The sequence below is a fragment of the Colius striatus genome, chromosome Z, assembly GCF_028858725.1.
Source record: "Colius striatus isolate bColStr4 chromosome Z, bColStr4.1.hap1, whole genome shotgun sequence".
NCBI classification, from domain to species: domain Eukaryota; kingdom Metazoa; phylum Chordata; class Aves; order Coliiformes; family Coliidae; genus Colius; species Colius striatus.
Genome location: NC_084790.1, coordinates 48,632,555 through 48,654,665, shown reverse-complemented (window position 1 = coordinate 48,654,665; position 22,111 = coordinate 48,632,555). Strand labels below are relative to the sequence as shown.

The following is a 22,111-nucleotide window of genomic DNA, read 5'->3' as shown; positions in this document are numbered from 1 at the left end:
GCAGGATGCTCACACTAGATACTACTTGAGTTGCTCGCCTACACTTTACTATCCTGGCTCCTCTCACTAAATGAACGTCAAAGAGAGCGCTGTGCCTTCCACTGATAGATTTCAGGTTCTCATTGCTGCAGACTCCCGAGAAACTATGCTGCTGGAATTATAAAAATAACAGTCTATTTAGATGCAAAGAAAGCAGATGTAATTTTTGCATTTCCATCCACAGGTAAAGGCTGTTGATGCCTCTCTTGCAGGGAACTACAAGACCATTTTGCTTCCCATTTTCTTTGCTTAAAGAAAATTCCCATCATTACTTAACAAAATACAGTGCAGACTCAGAGAATTTCAAAGGTCTTGTTCTCTCTCTGAAAATCTTAAGCCTGCAAATATCTGCCTGCCTGTGTTTAACTCAAAAGGGGGGAAATCCATTAACACAGATTACACTTAAACATACCTTGTCAGCGTAGCTCTTCCCCTCTCCTTAGCACCCGGATACATGTATTTCTTCTGAAGGTCCTGGGCTCTGATGCATTCTTGATCTACTGGGGAAAAATTCTTCCTCTTCAAGAACTACCACAGTCACAGAAATGCAAGTTCTCTTCCAAGTTCTAGGTTGCTATTTCAATCTAGCAGAAGTAAAAGCGGCTGACACACTGCTGGATCCATGCAGTGAGATGAGACTCGGGTAAGAGAAAAGAGAATCCCCACAGCAGGGATGGGCAAGGTCTGAAACCACTTTGGAGTCAAAAGAAAAGAAAGAAAACCCCCAAAACCCAGCTCAGAACTTTGTCACACAAACAATAGAGGTGATAGGAACCAATGGTAGGAAAATACAGGGGTGTCGTCAGCCACTACCAATGACTACTGCTGAAGACAAAGGACTGAAAGGACATAGGGTTTGCAGGCTGTGTTCATCAAACACACCCCTAACATCGACCTGGAAAAGCCTAGAGCAATCAGAGCAGAGTTTTGGGGCAAGCTGTCTGTACTCAGTGTACCTAAGGAAAGCAAGATGGCTGCTAAGTTCACAAAGGTGGTCTGTCCTGTGCTATGCAAACCATTCTGGATTGCTTTACAACCTCCAGTTCCCGGGATGGGAAACATTTTAACAAGTCTGCACTTCCCCTCCTCCCAAATCAAAAAAGTCTTTGGGGATTGCTTCTCTTTCCCATGCTGGTATCTGAAAATGACCGATGTATTGTTGTGGCTGAGCTCTGCGTGTGCAAGCAAGGGCGAAAGTGGGTATGAACTGCGCTTGTGTATCTTTGGTCCCAGGATGAGCTGCCAGCCATGCAGAGGCAGTACTGTACAGGTCCCTGAGAGACTGCAGCAGGCAAGCTATGAGACCCCATGTGGTGTGAAAACCCATCTCCAGCTACAGTATCTGGAGGTATTGTGACATAAACAGTTGCACCTGATTTCTGGCTATCTTGCACAGCCAGAAGAGTGGACAAGCACTGAACTGACTCCAGGATCTAACACAAAACTCTGCTCATTGTTCCCAAACATTGAACATAATAGGGAAAACTAATCCTCTTGTCTGAAGTAACACAAGGAACTAATGCTACCAAGCAAAAATATTTTAAATCCCATGTTATTCTGTGGTATGTTCTCTGCTTAGCACCATTCAGAGGTAGTGCACATATGCAGTATTGCTGAGAAAATGTAAACAAAACAATGTGAACATTGCTTTGCAGAGTCAGGTCCATTTTCTGGAAAGAATCAGTGTATAGCTATGCACTTGAGTGTCGCTTCCAGTTACCGAGGCTGAGCTACACATGTTTGGATGGAGCTCCTTGATGGTCCTGTTTTAAAATTTTGACAACCACACCTGATCTCTACTCAGATTTATCTTTGGCCTCAAGATCCAAGACTTCTGCAATCAACCAAATTAAGTGTTTTTACTGACATTCATGGTTCTGCAGAGAATTAAGGGATGCAACAGTTTTATGTTCCTCTCCCCACATGGTGTTTCTGAAAAAAGTTTTGATTTTTACTTTTGAATACGATGTTCAGTAGCCAGTTCAGTACAGAATAAAAAAGATGATAGAATGAACTGAGGTTTAGCGTCTCATTGATAGTAAACCCAAAGTTAATCCCTAACTGGTAGAAAAATGAGCAGAATTCAGAAACTTTTCACAACTGAAATATCTTGAAGAAGCACATCCCAAAATACTCATCTTTAATTGACACACTGTTCATTTTTGCAGGGTTTTCTTTAAAGGAGTTGTTCTGAGAATGCCACTGATAGCATTAAATGATACTTATTTGTGTTATATCTGGTTTAGCCCTTTATTGATTTATATTTTACCTGAAAATGTATTTTCTTAAGAGACCTTATAACAGCATTTCTGTGTTACCAGTTCATTCTCTTTCCTGGAAGTACTAGCCAGGAAAAAGAATGCCTGGTCTGTAACAGACAGATTAATTCACACGTTTCACTTTGTCCACATAGAAAAATGCAATTTCTGGATCATTGAGGCATATGGATTACGAAGAAGACACTCCAAAATCTAACTACTGAGATATACTTACAAAAATCTTTTATGTCAAAGTCAGGATTTCACAACATAACACTCTAATGCAAAATCCAGTAGCACCTGGAAGATTAAGGTTGCTGCTGCTGCTATCACTTGCACATACTTGAAAAAGATTTAAGAAAAAAAAAAAAACAGTAAAAGTACATTCTCCAGAGAACAGCAAGTGCATTTCAAAATAAAAACCTGTATTTTTGATTTTCCTCTTTTGCTGTTGTTGTTGCTGTTGTTGGGTATTTGTGAAGATTTTTGGTAATTCCTTTTGCAGCTTTTTTTTCTTTTTTTTTTTTTTTCCCACAAGACTGTAGTTGCCATACAACAAGTTACATGCAATGTGACTGCTCTCCCCTAACATGCAAGGTCGTGTTTTCAGGCTACACAGTTAACTTGCCGTGGTTTTCTCGTATACATATCCCCGCAGTTTCATCATAGATACAATGCGCAATACCCGTCTCCGGCAAACTTTTATCTTCAAACAGAGTGGAGAGGTTACAGTAGGTACAGTCACCTAAGTATGACCTTTGGGTCACAGTTTTGAAACACTCACCTACTGTACATACACACTAGAAATTGTCTTTGCAATAGGATTTTATTTATATGTGCACGTATGTCCACCTTGTCCCATATTTACGCTTGGCAACTACTTGGGAATTCAAAGGTGCAGCCCTCGGTAATTGTATTATTTAAAAGAAAGAAATGAGGCATACCTACTCTATGAGAAAAAGAAATTCTCAAATATCAATTTCCAGTTCTAAATTTAATTTCAATAGGAAAATATTAAAAATGTGCACATTTAAATTTTTCCACGTTCTGTATATACATATGTGTGTGTACGTATACATAGAAATACTCATGTACCACACATACTCACAAAATTTAAGTGGAAATGTTTCTGTCCACTATTTTCTCACATTTAAATGACATCATATCTTTAAAAATGTCAATAATAATATCATTAAAAATAATATTACATTTATTCCATCATCAGCTTCTTGTGTTTTTATTTTTTCTTCATCTTTATTATGTCCACTGAGCAGTATAAGAGGCCCGATTCTCCTTGCACTTCGACAGACATTACGTCAACTGACCATTGCTGGCGTAACATCAAGGACACATTTGGTTTACAGCAGCCCCAGTAAGAGGAGAATCAGGCCCAAACATCCCCAAGTAAAGTAAAAGCTTATCGTGTCTGCTCATCTGGACCTGATGAAGATATACACACCACCATTTAAAAACCAACAAATGAAAAACATGTAGCTCACAACAAAGTTTTCAACCAGTAGCACGCTGAACCAAGCTCCCCCCACCCCTTTAATAAATAAAATGGAGAAAGCGTAAACATTGTGTACATTACATACCGTATAATACATGATGGTTTAGCATTAGACCTAAACCAGCCTCCTGACTAGTCAGGAAACACCTGATAAATCACTGGTAAAGAAAAAACAGTATTTTAGAAATAAAGCATGTATTTCTAATATAAATGAGCACCTGCGTGTATTATATGGTACATACACACAGTACACACATGAAAACTAAGTAATCTTCTCTAGTTTTGAATAGCAGTCTCTAAATAGAGAAAATTGTGTTGTACAAATTTAATAAGCAGCTAGATTTCATGTTTAACATTCAAATTAATTTGGGGAGCAAACAAAGGCCTGTGCATCTTTAGACTCTGAAGTCTGACACTCATTCATACGTTTTTAAAAAAGCCCTCTTCAACATCACAAGCAATTTATGGCAAGAATGTACTTTGATGCAAGACACGTGACACTTGGCTTACCTTTCAAAGAGGTTTGGTTTTGTTTTTTTTCTTTTAAATAAATCTATTATATAAAGAAATGTGTGTTTGCCAAAAGTCTGTTAAAATTACATCAAAACAACTTTAAAATCTGCTCACTGAGGATAATTGAATTCATTTTCCTGTTTTTAAACATGTAGTTAACAGTTCAGAATATTGCCTGGTGTAGTTTCAATAAGGATGTGATATGAAGACTCATAAAAGAGTAAACATGTCTCCATTTCAATTTGCTGTGACAACGAAAGTTTCTTGGCTGGACAAGTTCAGTGTACAAGTGATGCCTTGCAATAGCTCTATGCCCTTAATGCAATCTGTAATAAAATAGTGCTCCCCATAAGCCATTCTCCACAAAACCTGAAATTCATGTGACATTCTGAAAAAGTCTCCTGCAGAACAGGTTAACAAGTTAATTGAACACACATATTCGAAACAGGTATCAAGGCCAGAAAACAAATGACTGGCTATTCCTTGTTATCTGCACATGTCAGATTTTACATTTGAAATTTCCCAGGGGTCTTTTACCCCCCTTCTCCCCCCGTCTTTTTGTTTTTGTTGTTTTTTTTTCCTGGGGGACTCACCTTCCATCATTGGTTGGCTTCAAAATATAGTTAAATGGACGATAGTATCTCACTGTAAGTACATGGAATTAGTATGAAAAAGTAAACCTGACATTGCACAATACTGTAGAACACCAGAGTAAGTTTCATGAAGAAATATGGTCTCTTCCTCTGTGTATGTGTGCCAGTGTGTGTGTGTATTAAAAAACCCAAACAAAAAAACTCAAACAAACAACAAACCAACCAACCAACCAATCAATTAAAAATCCCCAAAAGGAAGAGCTTTATACAAGCAGTTATAGTAACTTTGTTTCAATTAAAGATGCAACTCTCTCACTCCTGGCAAGAATAAATTGGTAATGGCACTGCTTCTCCACAGTGCAAAGTATCCTGAGAAATTATTAAGAACAACAAAATACAGGGCTGTCATCACTAAGTTCTTGCACAAAACATGGCAATTAAATATCTTAGATAAATAAAACAGCATATAAGCTTTAGTGTATCTATCACAAAAAGGGGATGTGACCTGGGACACTGCTAATTCTTCCATCATTGATAATTGGAAAAGGCTTGCATTCAATTACTGTTAATATCTTTCAAGTTATCTGTAGCCAATAATGTACATGGAGGTAATTTGCAATTCAAGTCTTTTTTGTTTGTAGATTTTTTTCTTCAACTAGCTACAAGCTGAATTCTAAATTTTACGTTTAAACAGGACTCAAATTTAAAACAAGCCCTCTCAGAGGAGTGTTTTCTAATTTTGTGCAACTTTGATGCAGAGCCCAACACAGTCCTATGAAGAGAGACAGTGCATCTTTAAGCTGATTGGCACGGAAATCCCATTTTCTTTAGCTGCATTCTATTAGCTTGGCCAAGTTATCTCGCAACTCTGTTAGTTCAAATATTTTTCCATCAAGAATTTCTAAAAGTGTCTTCAAGTTATTGCGAAAAGCTTCTTGCTCATTCTGACTTTTCTCCAGACGTTGCTCTAGGTCAGACAGCTGGCCTTCCAGGTCTTTGTTTCGAATTTCTACTTCCTTCAGAAAAAATATATAACATGTTAATGTATTATCTGCAAACAGAAAGCAGTTTACCTCCTGCTGACATTCCTGTGCTATTTTTGTCAACCAGTTTTTAAAGCCATTTGTGACCCTTTTACTGTTTCCTTTAAGCCAACAACAGAGCCCAAATGGTTACTTTGATTGCATACGTACTACCGTTTCCTCCACTTCGTCAGCCGTTCACCTGAAGGACAGAAACTTCTGGAGAGGGACAAAATTTAGTCAGCAAACAACGGATGTGAAACACTTATCCAGGTAAGCCATTGCTTCTATCATTCAGAAATGTGCCACCTGCTGAAAATAGCTTCTCAAAGGTTTGCTTAAGTTCAAGTGTGCCTTGATTTAGACTACATGCATTGCTCAAGGGCACGGCCCCCATTAAACGGGCTTCTTAGACAGAAACCCATCCAGAATATTGTTTTATGGATGGAAGAGTACTACTTTACCCATGTCCCAGTAGGCCTCTTTGCCTTGAAAATTAAGACGCACACATAAACTATCAAGATGTTGACAAGTTCAAGCCAGCAAGCAGAAGCCGAATGTCACACCTGGCTGCTTGGTGGCCCGGAGCACATCCCATGAGTGCCAGGGTTGCTCAGCTGTGAAGAGCAGGGAGACGCGGGGCCAGCAGTGCTGCCCTGACAGGCAGCTCCCACGTGGTGGTGGTGGGAAGGATGAGGCATCAGCATGCCACGCACTGCTGCGGGGACCGGCCCCCCAACCAGCTCAGCGCTCGCTGCCACAGAACAGCAGCACTGGCCTTGGCCCGCCCCATGGGACCCCTAGCAGCTCTGGTCTGCACGTGACAGGGGACAGAAGTCACGGCTGCTTGGCTTGCTGCAAACTGGGTGCCTTCATGCCCTCTCTTCTATCACATTACTAATGTAGCTGTCACGCATGTCTGAGAGAACACATTGTCACTTGTCCCACTCACTGCATGTCTCATGTTGAATTTTGTCACTTCATTTATGAAAACCACTTTCACAGGCAGCACAGGGACAGCATACACACAGCCATGCTCTGGAAATGTGAGTAGTGAATTTGTACTTAGAGACACTGACACTGTTTTCAACAATGCTTCCCTTTACAGTGGCTTTTTAACGAGTCTGCTCTGAGTTTTTACAATTAGCTTCACACGGCCACAGGGAGGAAGATGCAGCAGCAGCTACTGCTCCCAGCACGAGCAACTCCTCTTTCTGCCCTCCCACTCTCCCACTGCTTTTGCTGCGTCTCTACCGTCTCTCTCAAAGCTAATAAATGCAATCATGTTTACACTGGAGAGATCTCACTAGCTGAAAGAAACAGCCTGACCCATACAGAATACATATTTGGGCAGTCAAGAGTAACAAGTATGAAACAGCAGCCTTGTTAGGGGTCTGATGGCAGCGTCAATCCACCACTGCATTCCTGGCCAGGGAAGGGTCAGGGTGTTGTGCTCGGTGCTCAGTTTTGGGTTCCAGCCTCTGCAGCGGGGAAGAGCTCTGGGACTCACAGCAGAGTTGCAGGTGGGGAAGGCAGAGCCTTGGGAACCTGATCTACTCATAAGGTTGTGCAGCCAAGAGTTCCATTCAAGTTGAATTGGAATATCTCACTTCTTGTTTATAAATGGGCAAGTTAAAGCTGACAGAATTTTGGGCACTGGTCTTGAACAGCACAGCTGAGAGCAGAAATTATCCCTCGCTGCCAGGACCAAGAGAAGAATTAATCTGTTTAACACTGGACATTGCTGTTGCCAAAGCACTGAAGGAAGCTAACCAAAAACAGTAACTGAGCTGTTAGGATAGAGATACGCAGATAAAACCAAAGACTTTATGTTATATATAGCAACTTTTATCCATAGTCAGCAAAAGGCTCTCTGTTGCTATTTCTAGCTCTGTATCTCCTCAAACCAGAAAAGCCCCCTTCTTTTGTTCAAATATCCAGCATTCATATTTTACATATGTTCCATTCTTGACATCTCCTTCCTAATCTATACACATTTAGCTTCCTGAACATTACCACAGATACTCTTTTCCCCACATTTTCTCCTGTTCTATTTTCCCTAACGTATGCTTAATATATTAAAAGAAGTATGGGAAGCAGATCTAACTGAAATATGCCAGGAGCTGTTGCTTTTTATTTCTGGCAAATGTTTCTTCTCAAACTTTATTTTTGATCCTTACATACATTTACCCTGGATCAGTGATATTAATGATATTTGCAATAGTATTGTATAAGTTCATGTCCACCTCGTGTGTGGGTTCCTGTTGTAAATCAGCCTACCTCATAACCCTTGTTTCTTCATTGGACGAACTGGAGAGGTGTCCATGTAATGTGATCTGTTTCCCCTAGCTGTGTCATTTCACTTCATTTGCACTTAATCTCACCTAACAATAAACTGACTCTTCCAACCCATTCAAGACCTTTGCAACATATATTTCACACTTGTTTTCTCAAGCTCTTCTCAGGGTGGACACAGTAATTTCTCACATATCATTTTCTTTTAGAAAATAAGTTACTTATTAACAAGTAATTTTCTTTGTCTGTACCGCAATAATCTTTTGTGGAATTCAATGCAAGGGTCTGAATAAAATATTCAAACCACAGACAACAGCTATATTTAGGAATGAGATAGAGTAATAAAGATATCCTGACTCACTGTGAGAGTCACACCAATCATGACTCATTGATACCTCTTCTCCACGTTGCTAATGTATCAAAGGGTCCCAATACTTTCCCTTCACGGTCACAACATATTGCTCTTGACTGGTACTTGCCAATGATGGATTTCTAACTCACTCTCTAATATGAGTGTGTCGGAAATGCAATATACCTTGACATGGTAATGTCTTTGTATAGCATTTTTTTATACAGGCTACATCCCAAAATATTTTAGAGTTACATTATCCATTTGCAAGCAAAAGAAGGGGAAAAATAAAGCAGAAGAAAAAAAGAGTGAGACAAACAGATACGGATCCTGGATACAATCACCCTGAAAACAGATGATGAGTCAACCAAGTGCACAGATGTGAGAAGGTTAGTCTGGAGATACAGAAGAAAACATCATTTCACTGACATCATAGATGTAGGATGAAGTGGCTCGGAGAAGGCCAGGATCTTCAAAGCAGGATGATTACAGCAAAGCAAAGACTCAAGATCCTTTAGATTGGCTGCATCAGGTCAGTAACAAGCTTCAAGCTTATTCAGTAAGCCTCAAGCAACTTTTAACTTAGATCTTAAATGAGCTTTAAATTTACTTGAATAAGAACCAGTACTATTTTCAGAAACTCATCACCTGCAACATGACATATGAACACATGCACGCAATATAACCATTTGGTTACTAAAGATATTAATAGACCAAAAGGAAGCTACTGACTTTATATGGTCAAATTTTAATAAAAAAACTTGACATCTTCTAATCTTCCATCTTTTATGAGGCTCTCATAATTCTGCTTGCTAAGGACAGCTAATTCCTGTCTCACGATTACTTTTCATGTGACCTCACACAGAAATTATTGTGTATGCTACTGCTAGGACAATTTCCAACTCTCATTATAATCTCCCTTTTGAGTACCTCAGATAAGTGCCCTTTCAGCTGAAAACCCCTATTTTTAGCCTAAAGCCAGTAAACATTTTTAGAATAACAAAACGAGCAAGCTGAGGTGTATTCAAAACAATCTTTAAAGATTGTTTAAAGTAAAATATTTATCCCAAATAATTTGACTTAAGAAAGTGGAAGAATGAATAAACTCATTTTGTTCTGAAGTTGTTTTTTAAATGAGATACAAGGGAGTTCCAATTCATGTGATGCATTTCAGAGAAAAGCTCCTTAATGGTCTTTAAGCTATGGCTAGTCTGATGGGGCTTGCTTTCAGCATGATTTCAGTGAAGCCACAGAACAGTGAGGGTGAACTTTCAGCACTGTGGATTTGAAATTATTTAATGTTTCCAGTCTTACCAAAACTCTGAAGTCTGAATTCAGAGTTTAATCTACCCAAGCTTTGGATCAGCCTTATTTCAAAGGCAGGTTTCACAGGGAAGTGTGTGTGTGCTGGCTGGTCAGATCAGCAACAGACAGACAGGAGCCCAGATGTAGCACGGAGAATATACTGAGGGCATGCCAATTCTAGTAGGCTGAGGTATCTGGCTTTACACACAGAAAAAACAACGCAGACACAATAGTTCTAAGTAATTCTAAGAAATCGCTGAAGTGTGGTTTTAAAGTCTGCACTACACAACAATGCTTAAACCTTTACCTTCTTAAGGCACGTTTAAAAGTTGAATGCAGACTCATCCCAACCTGATGATACACAGTCTGACAGTTTCAGTGGCATGCAAAACCTATGGGAAGATCCTGCAGTGAAAACGAGACCAGAACTGGTCAGGACGTGTATGGATAAAGGACATCTGCTAGCCTGAGAATACTCTGTGAACTTGAAAGTGAAATTTGAGCCTGTTCCCTCGGGTAAAAATAGCAGCTTCCAGCAGATGGAAATTTCGATACACATTCCTAAGGATCATCCCAATCCTTCACTTCTCAATGCTACACCCACATAGTTATCTATCACCTTTAGTGAATATAGCACAAGTTGTTGACATGAACTGCTCACCTAATGATAATTTTTCCCTTCCTTCTAAATTAAGATGATGCAATATAGCTCACCTGTAACTTCTGGGTCAGAGAATCCCTCTGTGCCTGGAGCTCTCTGGCATTGTCGATCTCTTGTTTCAATCCTTCTATTTCCTAATGAAGAAGAAACAACCTTGCTAGCAACACGTTACTTGGCTTGGCCTCAGTGCAGGTAAGCTGACCACTGCATCTTCTGCTCAGCAAGTCACAGAAGCGATACCAAAACTGGCAATTGGCTACTGCCCGTCACACCATCACACAAAGTTTAAGCCTTGCTCTCAATACTTCTGAATCACAGTCCCAGAACAGCAATTCCATGGTGAATAAACAATAAGAGACATGCATTTTCTTTCACAGAAGCCCAAGTTTTCCTCTCCCATGCAAAGATTCTGATACCATTTTTTTCCTGAAAGGTTAAGGGTCCTTGTAATTAGAGGAGCAACTTTATACTTTAAGTTCTAATAGAATCTTATCAGTCTCTGTTTTTTTCAAGAGGAAAACGCAATTTTCACCTTCGATCTGCTTATTATGCCACTGGCAGCTGGGCCTAGCATCAAAAAATTGCCTCTTTTGACCACTGATTTCTGTAAAAAGATGGTCTAAAAGAACCAGTGTCTTTAATTTGGCAAGAAGAAATTAATAAGGTATAAAAATAAGACATAGAATCTTTCAGAAGACAAAAATGGAAACAATGAAACTAAAAGGTATCAAACTTAAAACTATTAAGCAGTTTCCCCAGAAGGGCATAATCACCTCCCAGAATTCCTTTCAGAAAAGACCTCTCTGCAGCCCACAGCTCAGCATAACTGGAAAGTGAATGGGCAGCAAAATGGGAAACATTACCAAGCTGAAGTCAGTGTGAGAGAGTCTGGAAAAGGTTTTGCCCCATTTTGGAAGGTTATTCTGTAACTATTGCACCCCCTCCTGCATCGTCCTAGGAAATATCTAGCAACTGCCTCAATGGAGACAAGACCCTGCAAGAGATGCTGCCTCTCTGGTGCCCACTGTGGCTTGTCCCAGAGGGTTCATGGAATCTGGTCTTACATGCGGCAAATAGTCCTTCACTTCAGTTTCACATGCATAATGGGATGACTCATGATCATTCTGTGGCACAAATCTGCTTTCCTCTATCACCTGTGCCAGAACAGGTGTTACCCTAGTTCCTTTTATTTTCTTGCTGCTGGTCCAGCTCGAAGCAGATGGCACAATAAATATCAAACTTCACAGGGACTTGGCATGCATTTAAGAAAACAACTGATCTTAGAGATCATAAAGCCAGCTATATTAACATAACCTGAAAAATAAATTGGCCTGAAAAAGACACTAATTGCCTATTCCAAACATTACTCTCCAGAAAAAAAAAGAAAGCCTGCTTGTGACAGCTTCCACTCTTAGTGAATCTAAACTTGCATCAGTGTGATGACTGATCTGAGGAAAACACTTATCACTTACTTTTGCAAACAGAGATGCTTGGTAAAAGTAAACAGGAAAAATATGGTACTCCCTGTTTGTTTAGAAACCTGGCTCTACATCAGACTGATGCAATAATATGCATGAAAAAATATGATTTCAAAGAAGCTGAAAAAAAATCTTTACTTCATAACATTTATAGGAAATAATAGTCTTTGCCAGCCATGACAAGCTTAATATTGAAAGCCTTTAGAAATTACATAACAGAAAAGACAAGAATAAATGTTGGCAAATACCTCTTCTTTCTTCTTCAATGTAGACTCTAACTCCTGTATAGTCTGGTTTAACTCTGTTTTGTGTGTGTGGACTGCATTGGCTTGACTGCTCACACACTCTAGCTCAGTCACCTGTTAAAATAAGTAGAAACAACATATATTGAATTAATTTCAACAAATTTGAGGTACTGTTACTTCTTTGCATCAATAGCTACACTTGAAAGATACCCTTAGTTTTAGGTCACCTACATTTAAAAGAGGGTATTCTCACGATGTTAGCATCAATTCCTTAACATAAAATAGCTGACTTCCTGGAAACAATAAATGGAATATGTTGCAGGCTGAAAAGAATATGAATTAAAACTCATACATCCTAATTATTGAAAACTCTATTGAAGAAGTTGAATTACCATTTCAGAAACAGTAATGACTAAACAATTAAACACAGATCTGTCTAACCTCTCCATCTGACACTTTTTAATGTCACACCATCTTAACCAGCTTGGTCACAATGCTCACCAAGTTCCTAGCAAACCAATTAACATTTCATAACCTCAATTTCTGACTCGCATAGACAGTATAATAGCAGACACTTAGCCACCAATGTAAAGCTGCCAACTTCTTCCTTCCTCTAGTTTCTGATCTCATCTCTCAGTCACAAAGCCAACGGCTAATGGCACCATTTGGATTTTCACAGTTCCTCTCTACTGGCAGACAGCAAACACTCTCCATCTGCCCTTGGATAAGTTAAGATACCTGGCAGTGATGTGCCCTTTTTGTGTTTTAATCAAAGAGATGTTAACATCTTGTCGTTCACAGACAAACAGTTTTCAAAAAGTAGCTTCTGCACCGAAGAAATAAATGTATGCAGTTAGTCTATGCAAAAACATCTTTCTTCATGTACCTCTCAAACTACAGATCAAAACAGCAGAGAACCCTCATAGCACGTATCTGTGGGGATGTATGCACTTTTTGTTTAATAAAAATTAATTAAAAGTTAGATTACTGAGTGCAGAGAAAAAACAAAGGAAAGCCAAGATGAAGCACAATAAAAATAAAACAAAATCCCCATCAGCTTCTCCTTTCTGAGTCACAGGACACGAAATTCCCCTCAGTAACAGCCATGATGAGTTCAGTTTCCTCTCTGAGATTAGGCATTTTTGTGCATCATGTTGGTAAGTGGAGAGAACTGAGATTACACCAAATTCTTGGGAGGGGTATGGGCATCAACCTTAGCTCCTCAATATGTTAATTTATATAAGGAATACAGGCACTAGGATACAGCTTGGTAACACCACACCCTACACCCCAGCTCAAAGAACTATCTTATTTACTGAAATTGTCCCCAAAAGAAATATCAGAGCTCACGGCCAAAAGTAATAGCAGCTTGCTCAGTTTTATATGCCACTAAGCATTGCAACTGAAGTCTCAGATAATTTTCTCAATTTGCTTCAATTAAACAAAAAATATCTATTCAAATTCCTTGTGCTACCAATTGTGACTGTTCCAGTATTTTCCACTACAGTTACTCAAATGCAAACGATCTGGCTGGGATAATCCTATGTCTAAGCAGTGTTTGAACTAATTCCTAGATGTAGCAAGAATCACTTGCTACACACAGAGGCACAGAGTAATTTAGGCTGGAAGTGGACCCTAGTGGTCACCTGGGTGAGGCCCCTGGCTCAAAATATGACTAATTTCGAGTCACATTTGGTTACTTGGGGTCTTGCCCACTCAAGAATCCTTCCCTGTCTAGCAGAGCTGCCACAGTTTTAAACAGGTTCCTGTGCTGCTGATATTGTGGGTTTATGCAGAGCTCCACCTTATTCCTAAGTTTTGCTGGATTTGTCAAACTCACATCTCACACCTTCACCCCTTCTGATGTTTAACTTCTTCAACATTTTCAAGCCTTTCTGTTGAACTGAGTCCTGAACTGGAGGTGGAAGCCTCTGTGAACACAGAGCTATGGTTGCTAGCAGTGCCCAGGGCCAGGCCCTCTCCCACCTGCTGTAAAAGATAGGAACATTGTGTGGTATTCTCCAAGGTCTATCTCTCTTTTAAAGCTTTGTAGTCAGCAATACACACTGGCTTTTAACATGCACTGAAACAGTGAATACTCATGTGGATAGCATGTAAGAGCATCAATAGGAGAGACAGACTGGAACTCAGCCCCCAAACCACTTCTGTTCTAGCATCTAGTGCTTGGAAGCAAGCGTGAAGAGGTTATCTCATTCTGTGACTAAGGAAGCACTTTGACCTGCACTGTTTCCCACAAGGCTTCCTCTGGGCTGGTACACATAGAGAGAACAAGCACGTGTTGGTGCAAACTTGGAACACAAGAAAGATGGTGGATTGAACTGTGGTGGATGAAATGTTACTGCTCTCAGCTGTGTGTATTGTCTGTGGCTGAAAACACCTTCTACAAAATCTCTGCCAGATGCACAGCTCGTGTGAATGTTCCCCAGCATGCTCTGGCCCATATTAACTCAAGATACCTATTGAAATTGCTTAAGCAAACACAGCTAATTTTGCTTGAGCAGAGCAGGCAGTGCTCTCACAAACCTTCTTGCCAACAGAGGCAACTGCTGTCAGAAGGGCAATTAATTAAAAACACTGAAAGGGCTGTGATGTCTTACTCTGGTCCAGCTCTTCTCTGGGCAAACGTCCATCTCTTACTGCTTATGCAAGAAAATAATACATTGTGAAACTGTTTTGTTTACCATTCACTGAAAAATCATCAAGTTGGGGAAAAAAAGAACAAATTCAATAAAAAGATGAGGTTACTTCAACCACAGCCTTATTTAAATGCCATTCCTACAGAGTTCTGAAAAGATGTCAAGTATCTCCACAATGTTATCTTCTTGAATGTACCTATTCATACCCTGATCCTTTCAAAAAAATGTGTAGAACAAGATGGAAAATTATGGAACATAAAGAATATGCAATTGAAAACAGAAGTAACAAAGAATAAAGCTCTAGGCAAAAATCTGGATGCATTTACTTGCTCTATTTCCTTGTCCCAAATTGAATTTATTTTTCTTATGACCATTGGTCCAAAAATCATTAAAAATAACTGTTTATGCATGATGCACAGAAGAGGGCATAAAAGGAAGCTAAAATGCTTTAATACGACCTTCCCCCATGCCATTTTAAAGGACATTTCCTCATTCAGTGTTTTGTGTTAGAGCAAGGGTCAATTAATCATACAAGCCTTTGCACAGCAACACTGAGCAATGTACTTGTGATTAAGCCTTGTTTCCAGGACAGAATTCAGACTGAAAGATCAGTCTTTGAACAATAACTGATTAAACAAGGTTCTTCTATTATGCTATTGTAAGTCTGCACTGACTGGCATATCTGGAAAAAGTCAATAATGTGGCTTCATATTTGAGACTAAAAAAGAAAAAAAAATACTGTTCTTAGCCTCTGCTTCTTTATTTTTCATTTATCATCCAGGTAATGATTGCATGTAGGAAAAAAAAGAGTTCTGAAAAGGCTCTTTAGTGATTATTCAGTGAGTTAATTCCTCTAGTGTACGTCTGGCATTATACTTAACTGCACACTTCATTGAGAAATACATCAGCTGAAATAACACAGCAAGGCTACTTGTTCTGGCAGAGCCCAGACCTTCTTAGCAGAGGCCATTTTAGAGTTTTCTGGAAATTTTAAACTAGGGTAAAAAACCTATACATAGGGGAGGATGCCAGGCAGTTTTCATTGCAGCAGACAGCTGACACATCTTAGGCTGCTGAGAAGACTGGAGAAGTGAGCCTTTAAGCCTTGTACCATAAAGTGTAACACCCTTGATACAAGCTTAAGACAGTGATTGCCCAAAGATTCAGAAGACCGAAGAATCTCTCAAAGAAAACAAGCCGAATCATGTCACAAAGAAAGCAAGAGAGGAGATTACACCCCATCCCAACACAGATAACTGCTTCACAAGTAAAGATCTTAGTTAGACAGAGTCAAAGAAGTAGGAATGACAGTAGTACTTCAGGTAGTCACCTTGCCCAAGCAATTGTTGACTGAATGAACGCATGCTAAGCTTGTTGCACGTTGATTCATTTTTCCAAGCCACTTTCTTGAGATGAATTTGTACATATCTGATCTCAAAAAACAATAGCTTATTTTATTCAATATCTCAAATTCATGACCATGAAATTACTTTTAAATTTCATACAGAAATTACCTCAACTGCTTCAGAAATTCCAAGAAAGAGAGATTAGAAGATAGAATCCTAGGTTCATTTAGACTGTTAAGATCATCAAGCCCAGCTGTTAACCCAGCACTTCCATGTCCACCATGGCCCTGAGCACCACATCTACATGTCTTTTGAATACCTTCAGGGTTGGTGACTTCATCACTTCCCTGGGCAGCCAGTTCTGACCCTTGATAACCATTCCAGTTAATAAATTTTTCCTTATATCTAATCTAAACCTCCTCTGTTTAACTTGCAGCTGTTTCATCCTGTTGCTTGAGGCCTGGGAGAAGAGATCAAACTCCACCTCACTACACCCTACTTTCAGGTAGCTGTAGAGAGTGATAGCTCTCACTTCAACCTCCTCCAGACTAAACAGCCTCAGCTCCCTCAGGTGCTCCTCATCAGACTCATGCTCCAGACTCTTCACCAGCTTCATTGCCTGTCTCTGGACATGCTCCAGAACCTCAATATCCCTCTAGTAGTGAGGGGCCCCAACACTGAACACAGTACTCAAGGTGCGACTGAGTACAGGGGGACAATCACTTCCCTGGTCCTGATGGTCACACTACTTCTGATCCAGGCCAGGAAGCCATTGGACTTCTTGGCCACCTGGGCACACTGCTGGCTTGTGTTTAGCCAGCTCTTAGTTAACATCCCCAGGTCCTTTTCCTTTGGGCAGCTTTCCAGCCACTCTGCCCCAAGCCTGTATTGTTGCATGTGGTTGTTGTGGCTCAAGTGCAGGACCTGGCACTTGGCCTTGTCGAACCTCATACAATTGGCCTCAGCCCATCAATTCAGCCTGTCCAGCTCCCTCTGAAGAACCTTCTTATCCTCAAGCCTATCTACCCACCTGCCCAGCTTAATATCATCCATTATCTTAACTGAGGGTGCGCTCAATTCCCTCATCCAGATCACTGATTAAAGACGTTAAACCTAACAGTACCACCAGTGATTGGCTGCCAACTGGATTTAACTCCATTCACCACCTATCTTTGGGCTCAGGTATCCAGACAGTTTTTTACCAATATCACCAATCTATTTTCAGTGAAGCTGCAGCCTTTTTAATGTATATGACACTATTAATTTGTTGTTTCCTAAAGGTATTTTTATCCCTTCTGTTTACTGTGGAATGTAATATCCAAGGTCTATTAGCCCAGGCTACAGTACAGAACAGGCAAAACAGTCACATGCAAGACTGAATTTAAGTATTAATTATATATTTTTAGATGGTTGAGTTACATCCCTAAATGGATTCATAACTGTATGAGAGTATTATTCCATCAATAATTCAGGATGAACATCTTAAAAAGAAGGAAGAGCCCTTTGCTTTCAACAAGGAAAAATGATGTTGCATGGCTCAGCAAAATGCCTAACATTTCACATAATTTATGCAGAAGAGGCTCCCAGTTCTTTGTGATGGACAGAAAGATACAAGACAGTATGCAACAAGCTCGTCACAAAAATAATTCCACTGTATCTTTCAAGAATCTATAAAGATATTTGATGCTAAGAAATGTGAAAATGCAGACAACAAGGAAAATTGCTTTTCAAGGTTGCTCTGAAAGAACAAAAGTACCCAATAGTATTATTCATATACATCACTTCTGACAGTAAATTAATTATTGTAGTTTTCCAAGATTTGTCAGTAGATAAACTGATAATCTGGGGGTGGAGGGGGAATTTTGTGCCCTACCAACAGTACATTACTGTTTTCAACAGAGAAAACAATTGAAGATTTTGCTTAAAAGGACACATTTTTCTCTGTGGGCACTGATGCCCCAAGCCATGGAAATATCAAAATGTTTTCCACACTTACTAATTTCTACAGAGATGAAAAAGGAATAATTCATCATCTGGATGATATTTGTGAAGAAAGTAATGAAACTGCAGTAGGAATATTTGAAAATATAAGAAGTTTACTAAAATCGATGCATGGAGATTCAGCCATGCATTACGATTTGCAATTGGTAATGCTAATACCAACTTCAGGGGACATCCCTTTCTGGGCAATCTAATTAACAAATACTTTTTTCTAGCTATCTGGCCAGCTCATGGAATATGTGCAATAGCAGACACAGTGTAGATGTGTCATCCTTTAATCCTGCGGATTTAAATACAGTGATTTCCCCTTTCTCCAGCAGAGTTTTAGAATTACAGGATATATTTTATTCTACAAAGCCTTGACTACATAAAAAATTGTGGCATGCCTCTACAAAGTATATGCATTTTATAATTTGCAGGTAAATGGATCTTAACACTTTTCTTGGGTTTTTTAGAAAGATGAAGATGAGAGATCTTTCTGTGAGAACTTTTTCTCTTTTTTCCCTTTCCCAGACTGATGGTAATTTGGGTGGCGGTTTGAAGTTTTTTCAAATTACAATCTTGTATATGACCCATGCAGTGAAAGTGAATTCTCAGAAAAAAACTCTGTCCATTATTTTCCAGGTGTTTTTGATAACTGTGTATCAATCACTGAATAAAAGAACCAGAACATAATAGTCTAATTTACCTTATTTCCTAGGAAATCTTGGTAAAATAACAAGCTAGAATTCAAGAGTTTTCCTCTCTGTTCTTTCAGGAATAGCCAAGAGCTTGATCACTTCCTTTCATGTCTTTTTATGTTAAGTTTCTCTTCCTGCAAATAAATGATCTTCAAGGACTGCAACTCTTATTATTATGCACTGGAGTTATTATTCTGTGCTACAGCCCAGTGTCATAGGATGATTTACTTCAGTAGTTAGTATGCCAGAAAAAAAATCATCATTTTCATTTTTAACATGACAAAGAACTTTGAGTTACTTTCCATAACTCATATCACCATCCAGTGCTTTCTTTTTTGTGGTATCAGGATTAATGTTAGTACCAATGCTATCCTATTTATCTAAAGTAGCTCACTTTTAGGTCTTTTCTTCCTGCAACTGAGCTTTTCTAAACCCACGATTCTTTTTTAACTTCAAAAAGCTACGCAAGGTGTGTAGGAGTGCTCCCTAACCCTGTTTAAGGGAAATCCTTGTTGTTAGGTTGCTTCTGAGTAGATTAGAGAAGGCTCAGCGTGCTGAGTTAAGCTCTCGCCTGGGCATCACATCTTCCCAGAATTATTATCTCTCTGTATTTGAAAGGATAAAAACCCAATACAGTCATTTAACAAACTTCTGAAAAATATAATGTCTGAAAAAATATCAGAAGTATCATACTCCTGACTTAAGCTCAGAATGCATCAGGAGAGAGCACAAAGCTTTAATTTATCAGGAACTTTGCACTCAGCCATGCTGAACTTGTATTTTGTTTCGTCTCAGCTCTAGGCATTTTTAATGCAGAGAGTAAACAGATGAAGGAAGATAAAGGCCTCAGATAAAGCAGAAAAATCTAGGTTAATATGAAAAATGGAACTGAAAAATGAAAAAAACTTGTATTTAATCAGAAAAGGCAGGTAATAAATAACATAATTTTTTAATGCAGCAAAAACTCAACGGAAGGGGAATTTTAGCTCTGTTTTTGTATTTTAAAAAGTGTAAATAGCATGAAACAGAAAAAACATTTCAGTCAAGTTTGAAAACAATTATAGAGTAAAACCAGTTTGGCTTAAAATAATTTAAACCAACTTAAAATGCAATGTTTACAACAGGTACTGCATGAGGTTGAAAGATTCGAATCTGTGTAAGAGGGAAGCATCTGACTTGCAGTTTATTTTTGAAATGGGGCACTATTTCAATTTGAAAGATCAGTCTCCAGTATGCAGATTAGATGAGCCCTTGTATCGCATCATATCAGTAACAGACTAAGACTGATGATTTTCTTTTTCACATGATTTACATACTTCTGCCTAGAGAGTTTGATTTATTTGGCTGGCCAAACACATATTTTTCTAAAAGCAGTTCCAACAGTGGTCAGTACTCTCGATGAACTAGCCTGTCATAATTTACAGTATGCTCAAAGAGATGTAGGCATGGAGCATTCCCATACTGTATGTAGATCCCAGCAAGCCCCAACGTCACAGATTACAGGAACATTTCATAGAAGACATGTCAACAGTGATCAAAAGAGCACTTTTGTGTGTAGATGATCTCATTTATAACATTTTGTGTTCCCTCAGAAATACAAAATAATTGCAGGAAATTTGCCGGACAGAGATTATGAAAATAGTCATCAACTATTCATTGACATAGCTACAAAGACTTGGTTACTTCTGTTCTCTGTAGTACCACATAAAAGCAAAGTGATATGCTAAAAACTTCTATATGCATTAATTGTATTTTCCAATAACAGATTTTAAAACCAGATTTGACTAAGAGGAAGACTAACATCAAGAAAAACAGATCTTGGCCTATTTTGTCTGTGGTTGGGTCTCCCCAAGGCAAACGCAGCTACTGTTGCTGTGTGTTACTCCTTAGGTAAGGTCTGTGTTGTTTTGGATTTGCAACAAGAGATGCTAATACATTTTATTAGGAAGAACGATACTTCATTACGTCCACATTTTAGCAATGAGTTCATCACTGTAAAACCTGCCTTGTGGCCAAATCCATCTAAACACGTGTACTGTAGTATTTAATTAAAAAATGTCATTAAATAATGTTATCAACAATTACTATTATCATCTATTCACACACCTAGAACACAGGTTAGAACTCTCACCGTCCCAAAGGAGGAGCTTAAAGGAAATAACGGAAGAAGCAGAAGTCTTCCTCTGTCCAAACAAACACGACAAGCTTGCGGCTGACTGAAAAACCTGTGGAGCTGAGCAGTTTTGTCAGCAACCACCAATTTCTTGAATTGAACACCACTTTGCAGGAAGCACCTGTTTTAATTACACTTGATTCACTACATCCAATCAGCTATGGCACACACAGTTACAGTCCATTGGAAATTGTCATTCTTCCCTATGAAATAATTTGGATGGGACTTCACAGTCCACATCTGCAAGTCAGTCTAGCTACAGGACAGTCCCCACAACCTGCCATTTACCCAGATTTCTCAAGGTCAAGGGAATTCTTGCTCCTCTTCTACATCTCCAGGTAAGATGTCGTCTGCTGAATTTCTGCCCTACCAAGCTGAATATAAGCCTTGCTCTTAGGACTACTAACAGCACCCAGCTGGACAGGTCTAGTGCAGGTCTGAAAGAACCCTTTGCAATTTGCAGGACTTGGCTACCTGGAATAACCACACCTTATTTAATTTATGTGACTACAGCACACAAACCCTACTCGACCTTTTCCTTCTTGTCAGCATATTTATGAAACCTGTCCTCATGCAAAAAAGCAATCCTTTTGTTTGGTTTCATTTTCTTAAGTACATCTCTTTGACATTTTTCTAAGGCAACTGATTAAATTTATACAACTTCATCAAAGACATCCTACCTCCATATATGTACTAATCTTGCCTTCACTTCGTACTTAGAATGCAATACGTCCTAAGCTATGATAATAAATTCCTATGGATAACGGTGAATAGATTATACAATATATGAAGTTACATGTGAAGAGGTAAGATAAATGAAAATACTGTAAATGTTTTCATATTGCAGGCTTCAACCTTGCCTGCTTTATTCTTCCTTCAAATGCTGTCATTCCTTCCTGTACTGTGCATTGAACAGGATCCAGACCCCTCTGTACAAGAGTAGGAGCAGATCTTTAGTTGCATATGTCCTGGTTTAGCCAGGAGCA

General features: G+C 39.1%; 1 protein-coding gene across 3 annotated transcripts in view; it reads right to left on the bottom strand.

Moving 5' to 3' along the window:
* Window positions 1–2,290: 2,290 nt before the first annotated feature.
* HOMER1 (homer scaffold protein 1) overlaps window positions 2,291–22,111 on the bottom strand; it is an 81,223-nt gene continuing 61,402 nt past the window's right edge. For all 3 annotated transcript variants that reach the window (XM_062019095.1, XM_062019096.1, XM_062019098.1), the window contains 3 exons: window positions 12,272–12,382; window positions 10,599–10,679; window positions 2,291–5,929 (listed from right to left, as the gene is read on the bottom strand). In XM_062019095.1, the coding sequence (XP_061875079.1) occupies window positions 5,741–5,929; window positions 10,599–10,679; window positions 12,272–12,382 (381 nt within the window). In that variant the 3' untranslated portion in view covers window positions 2,291–5,740. The remainder of the gene's footprint in view (window positions 5,930–10,598; window positions 10,680–12,271; window positions 12,383–22,111) is intronic.